The sequence below is a fragment of the Anser anser genome (assembly GCF_964211835.1).
Source record: "Anser anser genome assembly, chromosome: 7".
Taxonomy (NCBI): Eukaryota; Metazoa; Chordata; class Aves; order Anseriformes; family Anatidae; genus Anser; species Anser anser.
Window position 1 is genome coordinate 38,641,393 of NC_139727.1, and position 17,086 is coordinate 38,658,478.

A 17,086-nucleotide genomic window follows, 5' to 3' on the forward strand; every position below is an offset into this window, starting at 1 on the left:
GAAGAGAAAGGCCCTCCTGTTTGAGGCAGGCCACATGTTTTTCCTGGAGAGCAGCAGAGGGATCAATGAAGCCACAGGAGAGCAGACCTACCATGCAGCTGAGCCGTGAAGCTTGGAGGATGTCCCTTCTCGCAGTCCCTTTCACAAGTTCCCCTGTTTGGAGCCATGTGTGGTCCAGCCCTGACCTCAGTCCCCAGTACAGCATTACTTGATTGGTTAAAAAGACTTGTTTTGGGCAAGAGCCCTGGCAGTTCGTTTCTCACAATAAGCGTTTCCTTACCTTACTTGTCCTCTCAAAATGTATCGAACCAATTGTCGAGTACTTAAAAATATCTGCCTGGAATGCAGTGTATTTGTTCAATAAATCTCTATCTTCCCTGTGAGCAAAAATTAACATCATTAATCCCACTTTACAAACTAGGACGCTTAAACACAAAGAGGAAAAATAATGTAACAGAGAGAGAGCGTGAGATAGAACCAGGCTCCCGGTGTCCAGCACAAGTCACGCAGCTGACGGCTATCTAAGTGGCCATTGCTCTGCTCACGAACATCACACTTCCAAAACAGTTAACCTTACATCTCAGGATGGATTAGAAAAATAGAGCACAGATATCAAAGGCTAAATTCCAGCCTCGTTCAAACACATTCAATCGAGTGTTCATGCAACAGAGGTTAACACTTGCAATGATTTTTATGGGCAATATTTTTTACCATAGGATTTGTGGCAGACAAAGACATGACTTCTCAAGAAGTTTCAATAATTGTGTTATATTTAACAGTACCAAATAAAAACACAGCAGTTGGATAAATATTATATTCGTGTTTTATTCCATAAATAAATTCCATTGGTTTGTAAGCTGGTTGTTTTTACTTCCAAAATGTACAAATAACGATTTAAATATTTTTGGAGGAAACATTGCAGATGGTTTTAGTTCTGCAGTTTTGATGCAAACATACTTCTTGGCACTGCTTCATAATATGCCATTTCTATAAATACTTAACGCTCACAGAAGTGGAGTAAAATACATATTACAATGAAAAACATGAAAAGCAGTTATAACCAAATCTTTAAATATTGCCTTTAAACAGGTAAACTTGCTATGCAGATTCACTACATAAACAGGAATAGAGTTCTTCAGAGAGCTGAAATATTGGTCCCTTTTGGTATGTTAAGTATTAATGTGAAACTGCTGCTGCTATGATTATGTGGTAATGCTATTTCAGCTAGTTTCTAAACATAACAAATAATGATATTCATTTTTCTTTAGTTTGAGGATTTAACTCACAGGAAATCAATTAATAGAATACTTCAGAGAAATAAGTTTCCCAGGTCTTTTAAACCCAGTTCTATTGCTACAGAGATGTATACTTTCAAAAAGATTAAGATAAACAATACCACTGTAATTCAGTACTTGCATTAAAAATTCTTAAAATTATTTCCTCTGGGTAAACTGACCATAAGTTGATGCTCTCAAACAGCTGTGCTCCCTTTTAGACCATTTTTTGCTTACTTGAAAGTTGCCTTAAAATTTCAATTGAAATACAAATGATCTTTCTTTTTATAAAGAGCCAAAGATAAGAAAAATACCTCCAGGTAATTAAGATGACACTAACTTTTATGGCTTATCTAGCAGTCAAAGGCATTTGAGATCCAGTTAGGATGATCAGCAAGAGAAACCTTTGTCACTCAGTGTTCCTTTGAAGGAGCTGGTCCAGTAATTGCTAGGAAAAAAACAATGCAAAACAGCCTTAAGATAGTGTTAAACTACATGAGGCGGAAACAGCTGTAGAAGCCTGAGCAATACTGTGAGACAGTGAGACAGTACAAGCCTCCTTAGATCTCAAATCTTTTTTTTTTTTATTTAAAAAAATATTAAAAAAAATAAAGAAATAATAATAATAATAAAAAAAAGCACTGAAAGCTTTTCCAGCTTGGACAAGAACAGTGTGATTAGATGGAGGACTAGAGCATGTAAGGAAAAATCGTTACATGTAGACGACACAGAGCAGGATTACCTGGCAGTGCATCAGATCTGCATGTAGATTAACTGTGCTAAAGCAGATTTCTGCCAGGACAAATTACTAATTTTTAAAATATAAAGTATCGGGTGCTTATTCCAACATGAGGTTCATCTGTCAATTCCAAGGCCAAGGAAGTGGCCAGCCCCAAGGAGAAGATTTGAACAACGTTCTTTGCTGTCAGAGTTTGCACGTGATAGCAGAGGCTCCCCAGCGTGCTGTGTCCATGGGCCTGTGTGAACACAGGTACCTGCCTCTCCTGCCAGCACCCGCTTCAGGGCTAGGAGAGAAGAAAACTAGAAAACTTCTTTGCTAGAGAGAAGAAAACAAGCTAATCACTGCGAAACCACAGGGCCTGGTGTCTGAGCATCCTACACCTCAGCGTTCCTTCTCTGCCTCATAGGGGTGCTGAGGGCTCAGACGGATAATAGCGAAGAGAAGTGCACAAATACCGATAATAAAGCCACAAATAGATTTAATTACAGACCGGTGGTCAGACACTCATATTTTAAAGCAGCAAGAAGGATTACAGAGCTGTGCTTTGCATTCACAGTAAATCATTACCTTTTTGAAGATCTCCACACGGAGTCTGTTACTCTGGATGATTATCCGCTTCTGTTTTTCTTCTTGTTTCTTTTTTACTTCAGGTAAATTGTCATAAATCCTGGAATGAATTTGGAAAGTTAACTTCACACATCATCCCTGGGATTCGCAAACGACTTACTCTTCTATGGGAAAAGCATGCCTCCAATGCAATACTTGGCATTGATGGGCATCTCCGAGTATTTGAATTAGATCCATGGCACAAGAATTATAAATTATTAATAATAATGTTATTATAAAAACCTGACTTCTTGAAAAACACTGCTGATTTTGGACTAAGGAGTAAAGAAAGAGATAGTATCAGGTTATCTCGATGCAGCAGCAAAATTCTGGGGAAGCTTCTAATGAGCTCAGTGGAGATGGTTTTGATTTCAAAACAGAATTTGGCCTGTACTCTTTTTTTTTTTTTTTTTTTTGCATTTATGTCACGAAATTAATACTGAGCAATTATTTTCAGGCATTTCTCTGAAATCTAAGAAAACCATCCTTAGAAGACTGTAATCTGTTGATATTTTTTCACTGTCATTAGGAACTCTTTTACCGAAAAAGGCATTATTTGTTCTTTTTAAACACTACATTAGTTGCCCTCAAAGAAGTGACTTCTGGTCTTGATCTTTTCCCATTGAAAACAATGACAAAATTCCCACTGGATCAAAAAGGAAGGAGAACCTTCCTTCTCTCAGGGATGTGGCTTGCAGGGTACAGGCACTCTGTGTTGTCTGAAACTCCTAGGAAGACGCTGCTCAAAGGGCAGGCTTGGCCCAAATAGATCAAATTGATGCAAACAAAGAAAAAATTGAGCATTGCGCAAAAGCATGGCAAGCAGTGTGACAGACCAGCCCCGGTGTGTGAAGGTGATGTGGAAGTACCTTTTGGATCTCATGTGCATCTCTTTCTCTGGAATGAATCTTTCCTTTGGTTTGAAGAGGTTATCTAGCAGAGGGAAAATAAAGTTAATATTAGAGGAATCTGTGTTTACTGAAGTTTCAAGCTTCACATTCCGCTTAGTCACGCTATGGTATCCCTGATTAAACTTTTGATGACTTAAGGTCAGATCCGCATAGGTCAATAGAAAGGCTTTTAACAACTTCATCTGGAGTTCAGTTGGGTCCCAAACCTGCCATCCAGAAAGGGAAAGACATTTATTTTAAATGTATCTGACTCTTGTCGTTGCCACGCGCAGCTGTGTAGGCCTCTGCTCAGCCCAGCGCTGGCTGCCAGCGGGTGAGGCCCATGCTGCAGGCCGCGTGTCAGGATCCTGGCCTGGCACCATCCTTTCCACTTCGATTTACACCTGTTTTACAGGGCTGCGAGTAATCATGCTGAGTGCTAGGGGAAGGAAAATCGTATTACTCTTTGCTGATCAACTATGAGGATATCTGAGATAATTTCAGTCAGCATTTCCCTTGATACAGGAAAATAATTACTGATCTTCGTAGTCAGTGGGTCCCAGGAATAGGTAATTTTAACACCTTGCTTGCTAAAATGGTCTCTGAATAGTCTCTGCATGTCATTTGTACAGGGTGGGCAGCCAGCAGGCACGGAGGACAGGGTGCAGTGCCCGGAGTAGTCACAGTAAGCTGGAAGTCAGAGGAATTTGCAAGTGCTTTTGCAGAACATATGTATAAGATAAATGTGTGCAAACTTTTAAGCACTTCCATTTGCCAAGGAAGTTTAGAAGACATAATATATATCACAGCAGGCACCGCGTCAGCCTCTTTCTGCCATCTCGCTGAAGAGACAAAACAGAATAATCAAGACAAGGAAACAAATACAGCAAATAATTTGTTCCAGAACTGCCCAGCTCAGACGCTGGCCCAGAGCAAACCCAGCCACCACTACCCGAAAAAGCCCCCTTCCCGACAGGTTTGTGGGGCACGCTGTTGAAGACACCAAATGTTTCAGGGATATTTATGGGAGTTGTCGTAGCAACCTAACAGCCTCGAGCAGCATATGGGGCTACACCCAGAGGCAAAACCATGCTCGGATTACCGCCTTGCTCGGGAGAACGCTGCGTGTCCTTGAAGCTGCTGTATCTCCATGTAAAAATAAAAGGGAGCTACGCAGCAGTTTCTATTCTGAACTGGTACCGCTTTCAAAATGCAAATTGTGAAAGGAAAGGAGGCCGTGAAGCTTCCTCTGCCCTAGGAAGTGCTTATCTAGACTTAATCATTATTTTTACATCTTCAGTAGACACAAGCAACATACTCGATCTACTGGAAAAATATAATTTAACTTTTTTTTATTAGCGTTTTAATGTTCATTTACACGCTCATTAATTTAAAAGGAATAAACACTGGGGTGCTATAGCTGCCCAAATAACCCTAACGCTTCAGGGAGCAGATTGCCTCTGTGACCCTGACAGGCCTGCAGAAGTATTAGGGACCGACAGCACCATCCTGCTGGGACCAGTGTAGCTCCCATAACAGTCCCTTGCTGCTCACAGTTGCAAATCTCATTTGACAGCTCAGGCTTGCAGGACACATCCTTTCCCCAAAACATGTCCTCTAACCTGGACAATGGCACAGGACCACAGTCTGAAATTGTATAAAGCCATCACCATGGGTTCTCTGCAGAAACAAAAATAGGGAACGCTTGGGCAGTCCCTTGTGTGACCACCATTTCCTTGGGCGTTCCTATGTCCTTGGGCACAGAAGAGCAGCAGAAACCTGCACAGCCCACACCAAGCCCTTCCACGGGCTGGCAGGGTGGGCCTTCCCCGAGACACAACGTTATCAGGCAGCATGACTGGCAAGCACAGAGCCTGGTTTGATAACATTTCGAATGGACAGAGTTACACCTCATGAAATGTATGAACTTCTACTCCAGGAATTCTCAGAGAGAGGATTTCTGGGAGTAAACTAATTGTTGGAAGGATTTCACCCCCCCCCCCCCCCCCCTTTTTTTTTTAACCCCCAGAATAAAAGCCGTTAATGACACATTAAATCTTCCAGACCCTTGTGCAGAGCCACTGGAACCTGTGAGAATAATTCTCTCTGGATGACACAGAAATCATCTTGAAGGGTATCAGACTCATCACTGCCCATGATTCTGCCTGGAACTACATATGTGTCTGTGCCAGAGGCTTTGAAGGAGGAATCAAAAAGATTCTTGGGAAAATCCTCCAAGAAAAATAATAAATCTGCCTTGGTTATAAATATACCCTTCGTGAAGCAGTACAGGGTCAAAAGGGTAACACTTATATAGGTAAACATTCATGTAGCATCTCTCAGCTCACTCTCAGGTCACTATGTCTGAGAAAAAAAATCATGTACAAGTATCAAACAAATAACGTTCTCAAGGAATTTTGGGATGAGAATTCTAAAATTAACTGAAATATAAATAAAAATGTTTTAAATGAGAAAATTAACCAATGTTTAAATGTGCATATGATTTTTATGTTCAGAACTGAACATAGGATTGAACAAAACATATTTCCAAGAGGAGGAGCAGCACGTACTCAGAGCTATAAAAACGTCCCAATCACAACATGAAGACCTGAATTAACACTTCTTCTTACCAAATCGAGACCCAAGTTGGGCATAAAATGGACGGTTCCCCAAGTTGATAGCCTCCTAAACTGCATTTTATCAAAGTTCCTTATCAGATCTCATAGCCTTGTAATGGTTTTGGAGAAAACTATACAGAAGGATAAAAAAGAAGGGATTTCAAAACAGTTATTTGGTATTTCCAGTGATGCACCACAGTTAAAAAAAAAAAAAAAGGTATAGACAGGCATGAAAAACTTCCTTGGTGTTTAATTCAAACCCTGTCAAATCACTGAGTTTCCAGTATTTATACCAATGCTGTGTGTAGCAATGGTCTGTGAGATCTCTGTAGCAGGAGAAAGAAGCGACTTCAGCAATTTGTAAATGAAGGTAAATGGGTCATCACTGTAATATTTTAACTCATGCTAAACTGCACCTCAGACAGGATGAATAACCTTCCTGCCTGGGAAGTTATTAATTGTTTAGACAAAGAACAGATAATAGGGTGTGTGGGAACTGTCCCCTGACTTCCTGTTTACCACTAACTCACTGAAACACTTAAAATAAAAAATAAATAAAAAATAAAAAATAAAAAATAAAAAATAAAAAATAATAAAAAATAATAAAAAATAATAAATAAAAAATGCTAAACTATACCCATCAGAATATATATACCTTTTCCCCTAATATGAATATGAATTCTCAAACCGTTAGGAGTTAAAATATACGTTTGAGGATGTGTTGCCAGTTCCTGAAAGGCCAAGCACTGATAATGGTGATTCTCTAATTGCACTGCTTTTTCACTGAACTAAAAAAATACTTCACCAAATGCCCATTCACCCAGAGAAGTCCTAAGATACATAAGTTGTTGTTTTTTTTTTTAAACACAGCTTTCAAAATAAACAGTCCCCTAAAAAATAAATTAACCTTGAATCTAAGATAAATTAAATGTCAAGGTGGCATTCAGTTTAGCATGCCCGTAGCACTTGACTGGGAATTCATCCAGAGAAACCGAGTGCCTGCACCCTGGGGTGCTGCCCAAAGTTTTTCACCTTTCATGTCAATGACTTCATGAAATAATTTACATCAACTGCAGTCAATAGATGATGTCTTGGTATTATTTATTAAAAGAATGCAGTAACCCACTAGATAAAAGTGTGAAGGCGAGACTGCATTGAATTTCTGCTCACCTCCAAGAGATGCTGAAGGTCTACAGAGGTCCTTCTACCAAGATGACCCAAAGGCAGGTGGTTCACGGGCAGTTCAGGTCTGGCCTACACTGCGGCTATTGAGACTTCCGATCCTCCCTAGTATTTCAGTCTTAGCAATGGTAAATGTCACTAGTGTCTATAAAAACATTAAAAACTACAGGTTTATGGAAATGTTTTCATGATAAATTCATTTTGGGCATGATATGGGAGACCAGTCCCCTCTATCCAAATGACACTTGAATATTCATGGACTTCATCCAGAAAAAAATATATATATATTATCTCACCTGGCCTTCCCAATTCATTCCTGTTTGACTACAGCATATAGTATTGAAAAGCCTCTAATTTCCATTAAAAAAAAAAGGCATTAATGAAGAAGGTATGACAGATTTGGCAAACTGAACAAAAGGTTTGTTCCATCTTTAGCAAAACTTGCACCATTTCTCAAGTCCTGTTTTCTTTAGTTTCAGTTTATAATCATGGATGAAATCAGACCTCTTACTCCCTGATTAAAAAGTCCGTCATCGAAAATTCAGTTTTCAATTTGGCTACTTTAAGACCCTAATGAAATTATCCCCCAGCAATTTGACTGAACTTTGTGAGTCACCCTCTATAATGCACATTGTTTCAACACTGTAATTGTTTGCACAGAAAACTTTATATTTGAAGATTTTTCAATTTATCTCCACCTTCCTTGGCACCACCTTGGGACACGGCCCCCTTGTTCCGAGGCGCCTCTCTCAGATGTTCACCCCATTGTTAACAGCTCCAGAAACCCAGAAAGTTGGGCTTTCGCATGCCCAAAAAGCTTTCTGCAATGCTGGCTGGATTTTCTCTGCTTGATATTAATTGGCAATGTACTCTAACACACTTTCACAGGCTTTTGACTTCAGTCTTGCTTATTTATAATTGTCCTTCTTGCTCACCTCCCTGGGCTCTCCTATACATTTCCTATTTCTCTCCTGTTACTATTGCATTGGACAGATGCTGACTCTCTCCCCCCGCTCATAAGGATGAGGACACAGAAGGGACGTGCTGGTCAGCCCATTCACTACACCCACCTCCTCCCCTGCCACCACAGCAAGTCCCCAGAGGACCTTGTCCCTTGGTGCCAGTGACCTGCAAGGTGCCGCCCACGTCTAGCTGACTCACAGGCACCGCCGTAATCAAGGTGATGGATAATAATATCATAAAAATAGGTCATCCCTCTTCCTAATTCAATTACCTGACTGCAGCTTAATCTTTATTCAGAACTGTCAGCCTTAACTAAGTGGCCAGGTGCCAACAGGATCAGTAGCACTACCGCTAGCTATGAATATTGACAGGGAAAAGAAACCTGAGCAATGGCACAACTAAAGTCATACACGAGAAGAGATGGGCAGGTGGCTGCAAACATCCCATCAGCCACCAACGGCATCTGAAGAGCACAAGGATGCACATCTACAGCTGCAGGAGCTGCTGGCTGCACTCTTAGTGCAAGTTCTCTGATCGCCGTCTTCTCCTCTCCCCACTGACTCTGCAGTCCCAGTAACAACCTCCAACCATCTCCTTGAAAACACAAACAAAACCAGCAATCCCTTGCCCTCCGGGCTTTTGAAGTTACAATAAGGCTTCTTGGAAAGGTTTAGAAGCACGGCTGAGGAGATATAAACTTGTTTCCAAAATATTACTGAAGATACAGGATTTGGAGTAATACTGGGTACAAACCCAGAGGAACAGCAGGCACGTCAGTGGGAGCTGAATGGCGACTTTCCACTTACGGTGCCATTTCCAGCGAACCACCACCCTCCCAGAGGAAAGCAAAATGGAAGGTATGAAAAAACCATATGTGCCTGGGAAATTTTTTAAACCTCTGAAAGTGCTTGTGTACACTAAGATCAGAAGGCTGTTCATTATGCAGATTTAAAGGCCTATAAACAGCTGGTAGTCCTGTCACTGAAGTAATTACATTACGGTTTTCGAGATTTAAATCCAGTTATTTGAACATTGTTTCTATTCAGTTCATCACAGTGGGATCTCTAATTTGTTCGACATAGTCAACAGCCGAGTAGTCTATCTTGGACTAATTAGCACTCTCAAAATGTAGCACTACACGTTATCCAGCACAAAGGCTAGTGGGAGAGTTTCGTGTTCTTCGCCTTCAAAGTGCTCTCGTGACGATAAAATCTTCTGCAGGATAAACATTTTTATTTTTCCAAGATTACTTTTAGCATTTTGTGAAATCCCACTCATGAATTACAATTAAAAATCGTAAACAACTTGGGGGTTTTTTTGAGGATGAGAAGGTAAACGGAAGCTGCACAGATGTTGGTATTTATATGGAAATGATGTTGAACGCCAGCTATTTCTTTCTTCTTCAAGAAACCGTAAAGTTGTAACAACACTGTCAAAACACTGGAAAAATGCGTTATCCGATAATTTCATCTTATCAATAAAGACATTTTAGCCTGATAGAACAATTTTGGGCAGAGGAAAATTTCTGAAGGTCATGGTCTTTCTTCTGGGTGACACTGAAATAACGCAAGTCAGGAGAGAAGCGCATATAACAAGCTTATTTTGGAGCGATTACATGAAATAGCGACAAATTTATGAAGTGCAGAAGGGAAACATCTCAGGCTGCAGATCCCCCCTCTTTTATGCCTGAGTAAGAGCTGGCTGCCATCTGATGGGGCAGTCCCACCTTGACTTCTCTCTGCACAGATGCAGATGTGCACGCGGGGAACTGGGCCAGGAAACGTCCTCTGGAGGTGGAAAAGGAAGGGGATAGCTAGTGTTACCGCCAGTGCTTGTGGTGAGTGTGCTCTGTGAGCATCCTGGGGTTCGCACAGACACACTCCTCCTGCCCAGCCACAAACGCACTTATAATCCACCCTTGGGGTCGCTGCGTCGGGGTCAGTGGAAATTACCTTCCCCAGCCAACCTGCCCGTATGAAAATCACTGGAAAATGCACGAGGGTGTGCTGGCAATGAGCCCTACGAATCTCAAAGCCATAAAGACCTCTCCACACATCCCAAAGACAAAAAAAAAAAAAGAGCAAAGGGGAAGCTATCAGGCTGAAGAGAAACAACCACAAGATCACACCCTGAAGCCTAGGGATGCCATCAATACGATGCTGTATGCTTAAGCAAGTTTCCAGGTACTCGTTTTACTCTCCTGGGTTCTTAATTTCAAGTGTGGTTTCAATGCGTGTTGCCGTGAAAGAGCAGACTGCTTCTGAGACCAAGAAAGCTGCAGGAGGGCTGGGTTTGGCAGAGGTTTTTCAGACTAGCGAGGAGGAGAAGCGTCAGCACTAATACCAGCCTAAACACCAAGAGGCTGTGAAGATGTGGCAGAGCCACTGTCCTGCATGCTCAGAAGTGCTTGGTGCCCAGTTCCCTTGACTTCTAAGGGCTGCTGATGTCTAATAGCTGGTTTGGCCTTCATGGCTGCAATAACGCAACACTGGGCGGCAGCCACCAGCCCCGTCCCCTGCTTGGCTTTGGTGTCACAGCTGCTCCCGGACCACCACTGACACACAAATGGGTGTAGCCAGAGAGGGAGGTGGCATTCAGGACTTTGACTTTGGACCTAAAGGCACAACTTGATGTAGGATGGTATTTTTCCTTTTCTGGGCACTTTGCGATCTGCATAAATCCCAGGCTCTCAGCCACTTCAAAAGCTGGCTATGAAGCAGTGCAATAGTCAGGGATGAACCCTGCCATGTTGCCTCTGCTCGGCCAATGTGGCTGGCAGGCAGCTTTTGGTGTTGTTGGCCCAGGGATGAGGTAGACATGCAGCCCGGGAGCCTGCTTTGGGAAGGACATGGTCTCATTAGACCCATAAAAACAAGAAGCTGGTGCCAAGGGAGGTGGTGCTGCTCTCCTCCCTCTCCACCTCCCATCCGCCCTCCTAGTCACAGTGCTGCTTCATGAGCTGCATCTGTCTTTTTTTTTTTCCTTTAAATGTGACACAAAGCCCTTCCTTGCTTGAAAAGCACATTTTACGTGCTAAAATGGCTTTTCCAGAGAATACAGAATAACGACGACAACAAATGACAACTTCCCTTCCTTCCCACCTGAGGGGCAGGCAGAAGGGAAGGAGCGGGCTGCGACCACGGTGGGACAGGGCTTGTCACCAGCAGAGCCACCAGCAGGACACAGGCACCCAGCACCCTCGGCGAGCGTGCAGGGGAAGCCCTTGTCTCTTCTGTAAGAGGCGCAGCCAGAAAAGTTCAGGAACATCTGCACCAAACAAAGATCCCATGCTCTGGGACTCATTAATGATACTCATCCTTCTGCACAATAGCATCCACCAGGAGAAGTCCTAAAATACCAATTGTCAGGACTCTGAGCAAATTAAATATGCTCAGTACACTCCTACACACAGCCTTCTGAACTGCAGCCCACACAGTTGTGCTTTATCGGAGATCTAGGGTTTACAACATTAATTACAGTTATTCTTCAACAACAGACATGTGACACTTCTGTCTTTATAAAAATATTAAGATTTTGCAAATAGGAAATTACATGCGGCTACATGAACGCAGATGAGTTATGGAAACTAAAGATTCTCTTTAGACAAATTTATCTTTAATGACCAACTACTAAGAGAGGGAAATAGTAATTTACTTGAATGAATAATGCATATGTTTCAATATTACGCTTTTATTGCTCATTAAACCAGCATAAAAATTAATCATCATTTAAGGAGAACGAGATTTAACCTTTCAACTTTTTGTTTCATAAAGTGTTTGCAGAGCAGTCTGGGGGGATTTTTAAGATGACCAAACAAAGAAGGAGATATCTGCCACTTCTTCTGATATAAATGACAAACTCCTCCAGCCTGGAGGCCTCACTGGGGCTGGGGCAGAGCCCCCACACCACACTGCAGCTGGGCAGCGTGGCCCTGGGCCATCTGAAGCCAAACAAATTACCTTGGATAACTGAAGTGGGGAATAAATTTTATTGACTCTTTAACACACACTTCACGTTTTGTGCTTTGTTTATATACGCTTATTTAGCTTGTACTGGAAATCCCATTACGTATGTAAGTTAGACACAACCATACCAGAGCAAACAGCATAGATTTAGTGATAGAAAATAATATTCCCCAATGCTAAACATGCCAAGAAAAATAACATAATTTTGAGGGGGAATGAGCAGAGCTGATGTAGTTGTCTTAAAAATTACAAACCAGTACACTAATTAGGGCTTCATCACCTTCTCATTGAAAGACTTGGTGAGTGTTACTGACCTCTGTGAGTCATTAGCCTTTCATCCTAAAGTCCATGGTCTAAAAGACCATTGCTGGTCTTTTAGATCATTTGGGTGTATTTTTGCTTGCTTAGGCTTTGTCAGAAGAAGAGATGAGGACAGACTTAACTGTAACATGGCTATTTAATGTTTTTAATTGTTTTGTTTTTCAGCAGAATAATGTGGCTTCAGAGAGACAGTTTAAAACCAAAAAGTTAAGAGGAACGCCAACCAATCAAATAAATCTTTTTTCTTTTGTCAACTGAATTAAGTAAAAGCCAGATGGCAATTAAAAAAAAAAGTGTAAGTGATTTGTTTAACATCCTGTGCCTAGGTAATATTTAGGGAGATGCTACTGGGAGGGAGCTGCTAGATATTGAGGCTGTTTACCACTAGGGCAATAAAACAGCCTAATCATTCAAATTAGGAAATCGCAGAGTTTAGATGTGCTGATTTAGCAGCCGTGCACACAGCTGCTGGGCAGACAAGACAAGCCCACCTGCTGAGAAGAGCAGACTGGGACTCCTACACCCAAACCCCACCTGTCCCCCTGACAGGGATTTTCACCCCAGATCAGTCCTTCTGTGAGCTGTGGCAGGTACAAAATGCTAATTATTGCTAACGCCTCTGTAACGAGCAGCAACCTGCATCGTGCTGAAAGTGACTGAGCGTGACAATGACAAAAGGCCCCAAGGAAGGCTGCCATGCAGCACCCCATGTCCACTAACCCTGTCTCTGCGTTTCAGAGAATTTATTCTCTGAGTACCAGGACATATGCTGGCACACTGGCGGCTGAAACAGGAGCAGCAGGTCTCATGTTTTTTCCACAGCATTAATACAGAAATACTATACACATGGCAAGGATTCAAAAACAAGTACAGAACCATTACTGGTCACAATTCAACTTACCGCTGAGCGGGTGAGGAATGGTGTATTGCTTTTTTTTGCTTGAGGCAGATGCTGAGGAAAGTTTGCGAACAAGAAGCGCTCCTTGGTTGCTTACGGGAGCATCATTCTGCTGGGCTTTCCTCTGCTGGACCATATGTTCCAGCTTCTTCAGCCTTTCTTGCGAACGGGAAATGAACTGAGGCTTGTGAATTTCTAGTGCTTCCTAAACGAAACAGAGAAAACACTTCATTTTAGTAAAAGAACAAAATTTTGGTATTCATCTAAGTGGGTTTAGTAAGAGACTCCCCATGAAAATCATTGCTGGTTTGAATAAAGTTCAGAAACTGTCTTCCTATCTGCCTTTGCTCCCTTTCACTGTTAGAAAGCTGCCTTAGCGTGATTTCCACATCAGGCAAAGAATAATATTTCTAGGAAAAAAATAAAAATAAGAAGACATATCCAAAAGGTTTTGAATTACACATTTTTATAAGTTACCCGTATTCAAGTTCTTGACATTTTGCCTATTTCTTTGTCTCACCCCATCTCCGAAGCAGCTTGTCACTGACAGTTCACAAACTTTCCTGTTTACTTTGATTATCACGCAGATCCATTCATGGATGATCCAGAAAGAAAATGCTTTCCAGTCAAGGGCTGCTTCAACGTTTAGGAATGTCTCAGGGCAGAGGACGGGAGCAGAGGTTGCTCTGATATATGCACTGGACCAGAAGGAGGAAAACACTGGGTCTGCTGATGTTGTTTGCTACCAACCTGGGTCACAGCCGTGCCTATGGCAGCCGCTGGTGGCACTGGATGTCATGCAAAACTGGGAAAATGCCAGTTTCAAGGTGCGATTTCAAAAGCACCTTTGGGACCTTTGTAAACCCCACATTTTTACCATGGTTCTCCACGGAATGGCAGCTGGGACTTGCCCAAGCAGGCAACCCAGCAAATCTCGGCAAGTAATGAAAGCGACCAAACATCACCAAAAAGGAGAAAAATCAAGGACATGCCAACTTCTGTCCCCAGCAGCAACACCATCCACGAGAAAAAAAAAAAATAAAAATCACTCCCCACATTAAGCCCACCCATAAAAATAATGGGTATTTTACCTTCAGTGTCAGTGGGGCGGGTGGACTCCTCTCGGGCTCGGGGCTGACATCTGGCTGGGCGAGCGCGCTGCGGCTCTGACGAGTGGCATCCAGGCAGCGAGGTGCAGACAGAGCTTCCCGGCTGGCTCGAGCCCGCTCCTCCTCCTCCTCGTGCTCCTCCGTTTTGCCACTTGAACCACAAGATTCGTAATCACCTTCAAGAGATTTAAAAGTTCATTAAGAGTGCATGGTTAATTTTTTATTGGGTTCTCCACCTCATTAGACAGAGAGGGCAATTTCTGAAATAAGAATGCCAAGGTATTATTAATAGGCCTCATTAAGCAGAATAGATCAAATCTAATCATAGGTGCTACTCACTGCCCTGTGACACCCAGAGTATCTTTCACATTAAGCCAGGCACCGCGTCGAGGCGTAATTACCCTGCTCCGAAGCTTAGCTCCGTTTGATGGTAGTCACTTCCCAAAAGCATGACGCTTCTCTAATACGGCTGCGTTATGGAAAGCAGAGGATATCACGCTGCAGCTCACAGTTTATTTCAATTTATTGCATGTATCACAGGAAATAACATAATGTTATAGATCTTTATCACATATATCTCTTTGACCACACTGAGGCTTTCATAAACCCTACTCTTGTTTTTTTCTTTGCTGATAATACCGTTTGCTTTCTATCATTTCTGTGTGTTCATTAGGCAGTTGAATGACTCCATGAAAAAACTAATAAACTAAGGCTTTATATGCATTTTATCACATTATTATGAAAGCTGTCAATTCACAAAGTCCTGCATCAAGAAAAAAAGTTGATTTTCTACTCTTAGGACTATGCTTTAATGCTTTATTACTGATATTTCCTGCACAAGTTCGGACCAAAAGAGGGGATGTACTCAAAAAATCAGACAGTTGACAAGATTCTCATTTAGAGGACAAAATTAAACGTAATCCAGAATAACAAATTAACTTCAGAAGAGGTCCATATGCAGTATTTTGAAAAGTCAAACTGGAATACTTCTTCCTTGCCAAATAATTTGATTTCTAGAACTAAATATCTGGGAATAAAGCCCATTACTGTTTTATTTCAATTTTTGGTTACAATAAACTTAAAATATTTTCCTCTCTATGACATATTGTACGTATTATATTGTACTTAAAAAAATGTTAAAATGATCTGTTTGGGGGTACATCTGCCTTATAAAAGCTTGAACTGTATTTCCTCCCTAATACTGCTCTTGTTAACGTAATATTTTTTGGAAAAAAAAAATTAAAACCTGTGAACATGAAATTAAATTTTTTAATAAGTTTTCAGAGGTGTCAATTAACTTTATCTTTAATAAATCTCCGTGGATGCTTCACTTTCTTAAAACAAAGTCACATTTAGGTAGTGAAGTGAAATAATTTAACTTCCTGCACTGAAAGCAGGAATATCGGCTTCTCTCACCTAAGTGGGTGAGATATTCTCTACCTTTATAGTCAATAATGAAAATGTTTTCCCTACCTGCCTACAAAAAAAAAAAAAAATCCATATGGAAAAGGGATATATGACCATTACAGCACTGTTAAGGTATAGTTGGAGTAAATTTCTTACAAACCTATTGATATTAAAGCCAAATTCATCTGTAGTATGATTCAGTTGTCTTCCGCAAAACTATCTTATGCATGAGTTCAGCTACTCATCTCCATTTTAGCTATTTGTACAAATGTGGGAAGTAAGACATACACATAGCTGTTGAATTAGAAGAAAGTATTGTTTAAGTGCTGAAACCTTGCTGATAAAAAAAAGAGATTGCAGAGGTAAACGGTATCTAAACAAGGTTGTAAAAATAACCTCAGTTACAGTGTTTTTTGGTCAGACTGGGAGTGCTTGACTCTGCAGTTTTAATGTTTTTTCAAGATTTTCTTGAACCTACCTACAAAGTAAACCCATCTTTCTCATTTTCATTTTGTTTTCTATTAACCATAGCAATGTATACAGTTTGATTAGTTGATGGGATCTCTCACTAGATGACTCATACTCAGCACTTAAAGCTGGACAAAAATGGACTGAATTTCCATTATTTCACTTTTTTCTTTGAGACTGATCTCATCTTATTATTGAAACCATATTCCTAACAAGCACAGCAGGATTTGTACCTTACTTTTTAGGAGCTGGTTTTGCCTGTGAACATTTTCTTCCAAGACGACTCTTGATGAAGTTTTTGTGTTGCACATACTTTTGGAGACAGACTTTCTTGGTTTCAGGATGCCTTGTGCTTGGATATCTTTGGGTATGGAGGTGTCCTTGGAGGGATCTTTGTTTTTCAATGAGCCACCAGCAGCAGCGGTTGTCCTTCTGGATGCTGTATCCAGAAGAGAGGCAGAGGCCGTTGTTTCTCTGATGGTGGTGGTGCACTGCTTCCTCTGGCTTCCAGACGGCATTTGTGTTCCTGTGAAAAACAGGAAAAAAAAAAATCTATAGCATGGGAACTCCATTATTATTTTTCAGCCCTCTGTTCCTCATCATTTTTATTCCCAGCAAAACTGGAAACTGCTTTTAGCCATAT

At 41.3% G+C, this 17,086-nt stretch overlaps 1 protein-coding gene across 5 annotated transcripts in view; it reads right to left on the reverse strand.

Moving 5' to 3' along the window:
• Nucleotides 1–805: 805 nt before the first annotated feature.
• LOC310902892 ((E2-independent) E3 ubiquitin-conjugating enzyme FATS) overlaps nucleotides 806–17,086 on the reverse strand; it is a 65,183-nt gene continuing 48,902 nt past the window's right edge. For 2 of the 5 annotated variants that reach the window (XM_083845117.1, XM_083845120.1), the window contains exons 4-9: nucleotides 16,682–16,969; nucleotides 14,551–14,744; nucleotides 13,463–13,664; nucleotides 3,492–3,555; nucleotides 2,584–2,683; nucleotides 806–1,722 (exon numbers count right to left, since the gene is read on the reverse strand). In XM_083845117.1, the coding sequence (XP_083701243.1) occupies nucleotides 1,684–1,722; nucleotides 2,584–2,683; nucleotides 3,492–3,555; nucleotides 13,463–13,664; nucleotides 14,551–14,744; nucleotides 16,682–16,969 (887 nt within the window). In that variant the 3' untranslated portion in view covers nucleotides 806–1,683. Of the gene's footprint in view, nucleotides 1,723–2,583; nucleotides 2,684–3,491; nucleotides 3,556–6,775; nucleotides 10,063–10,350; nucleotides 11,730–13,462; nucleotides 13,665–14,550; nucleotides 14,745–16,676; nucleotides 16,970–17,086 lie in introns of those variants that run through there. The other 3 variants (XR_014587058.1, XM_083845118.1, XM_083845119.1) reach the window with 3 other exon arrangements.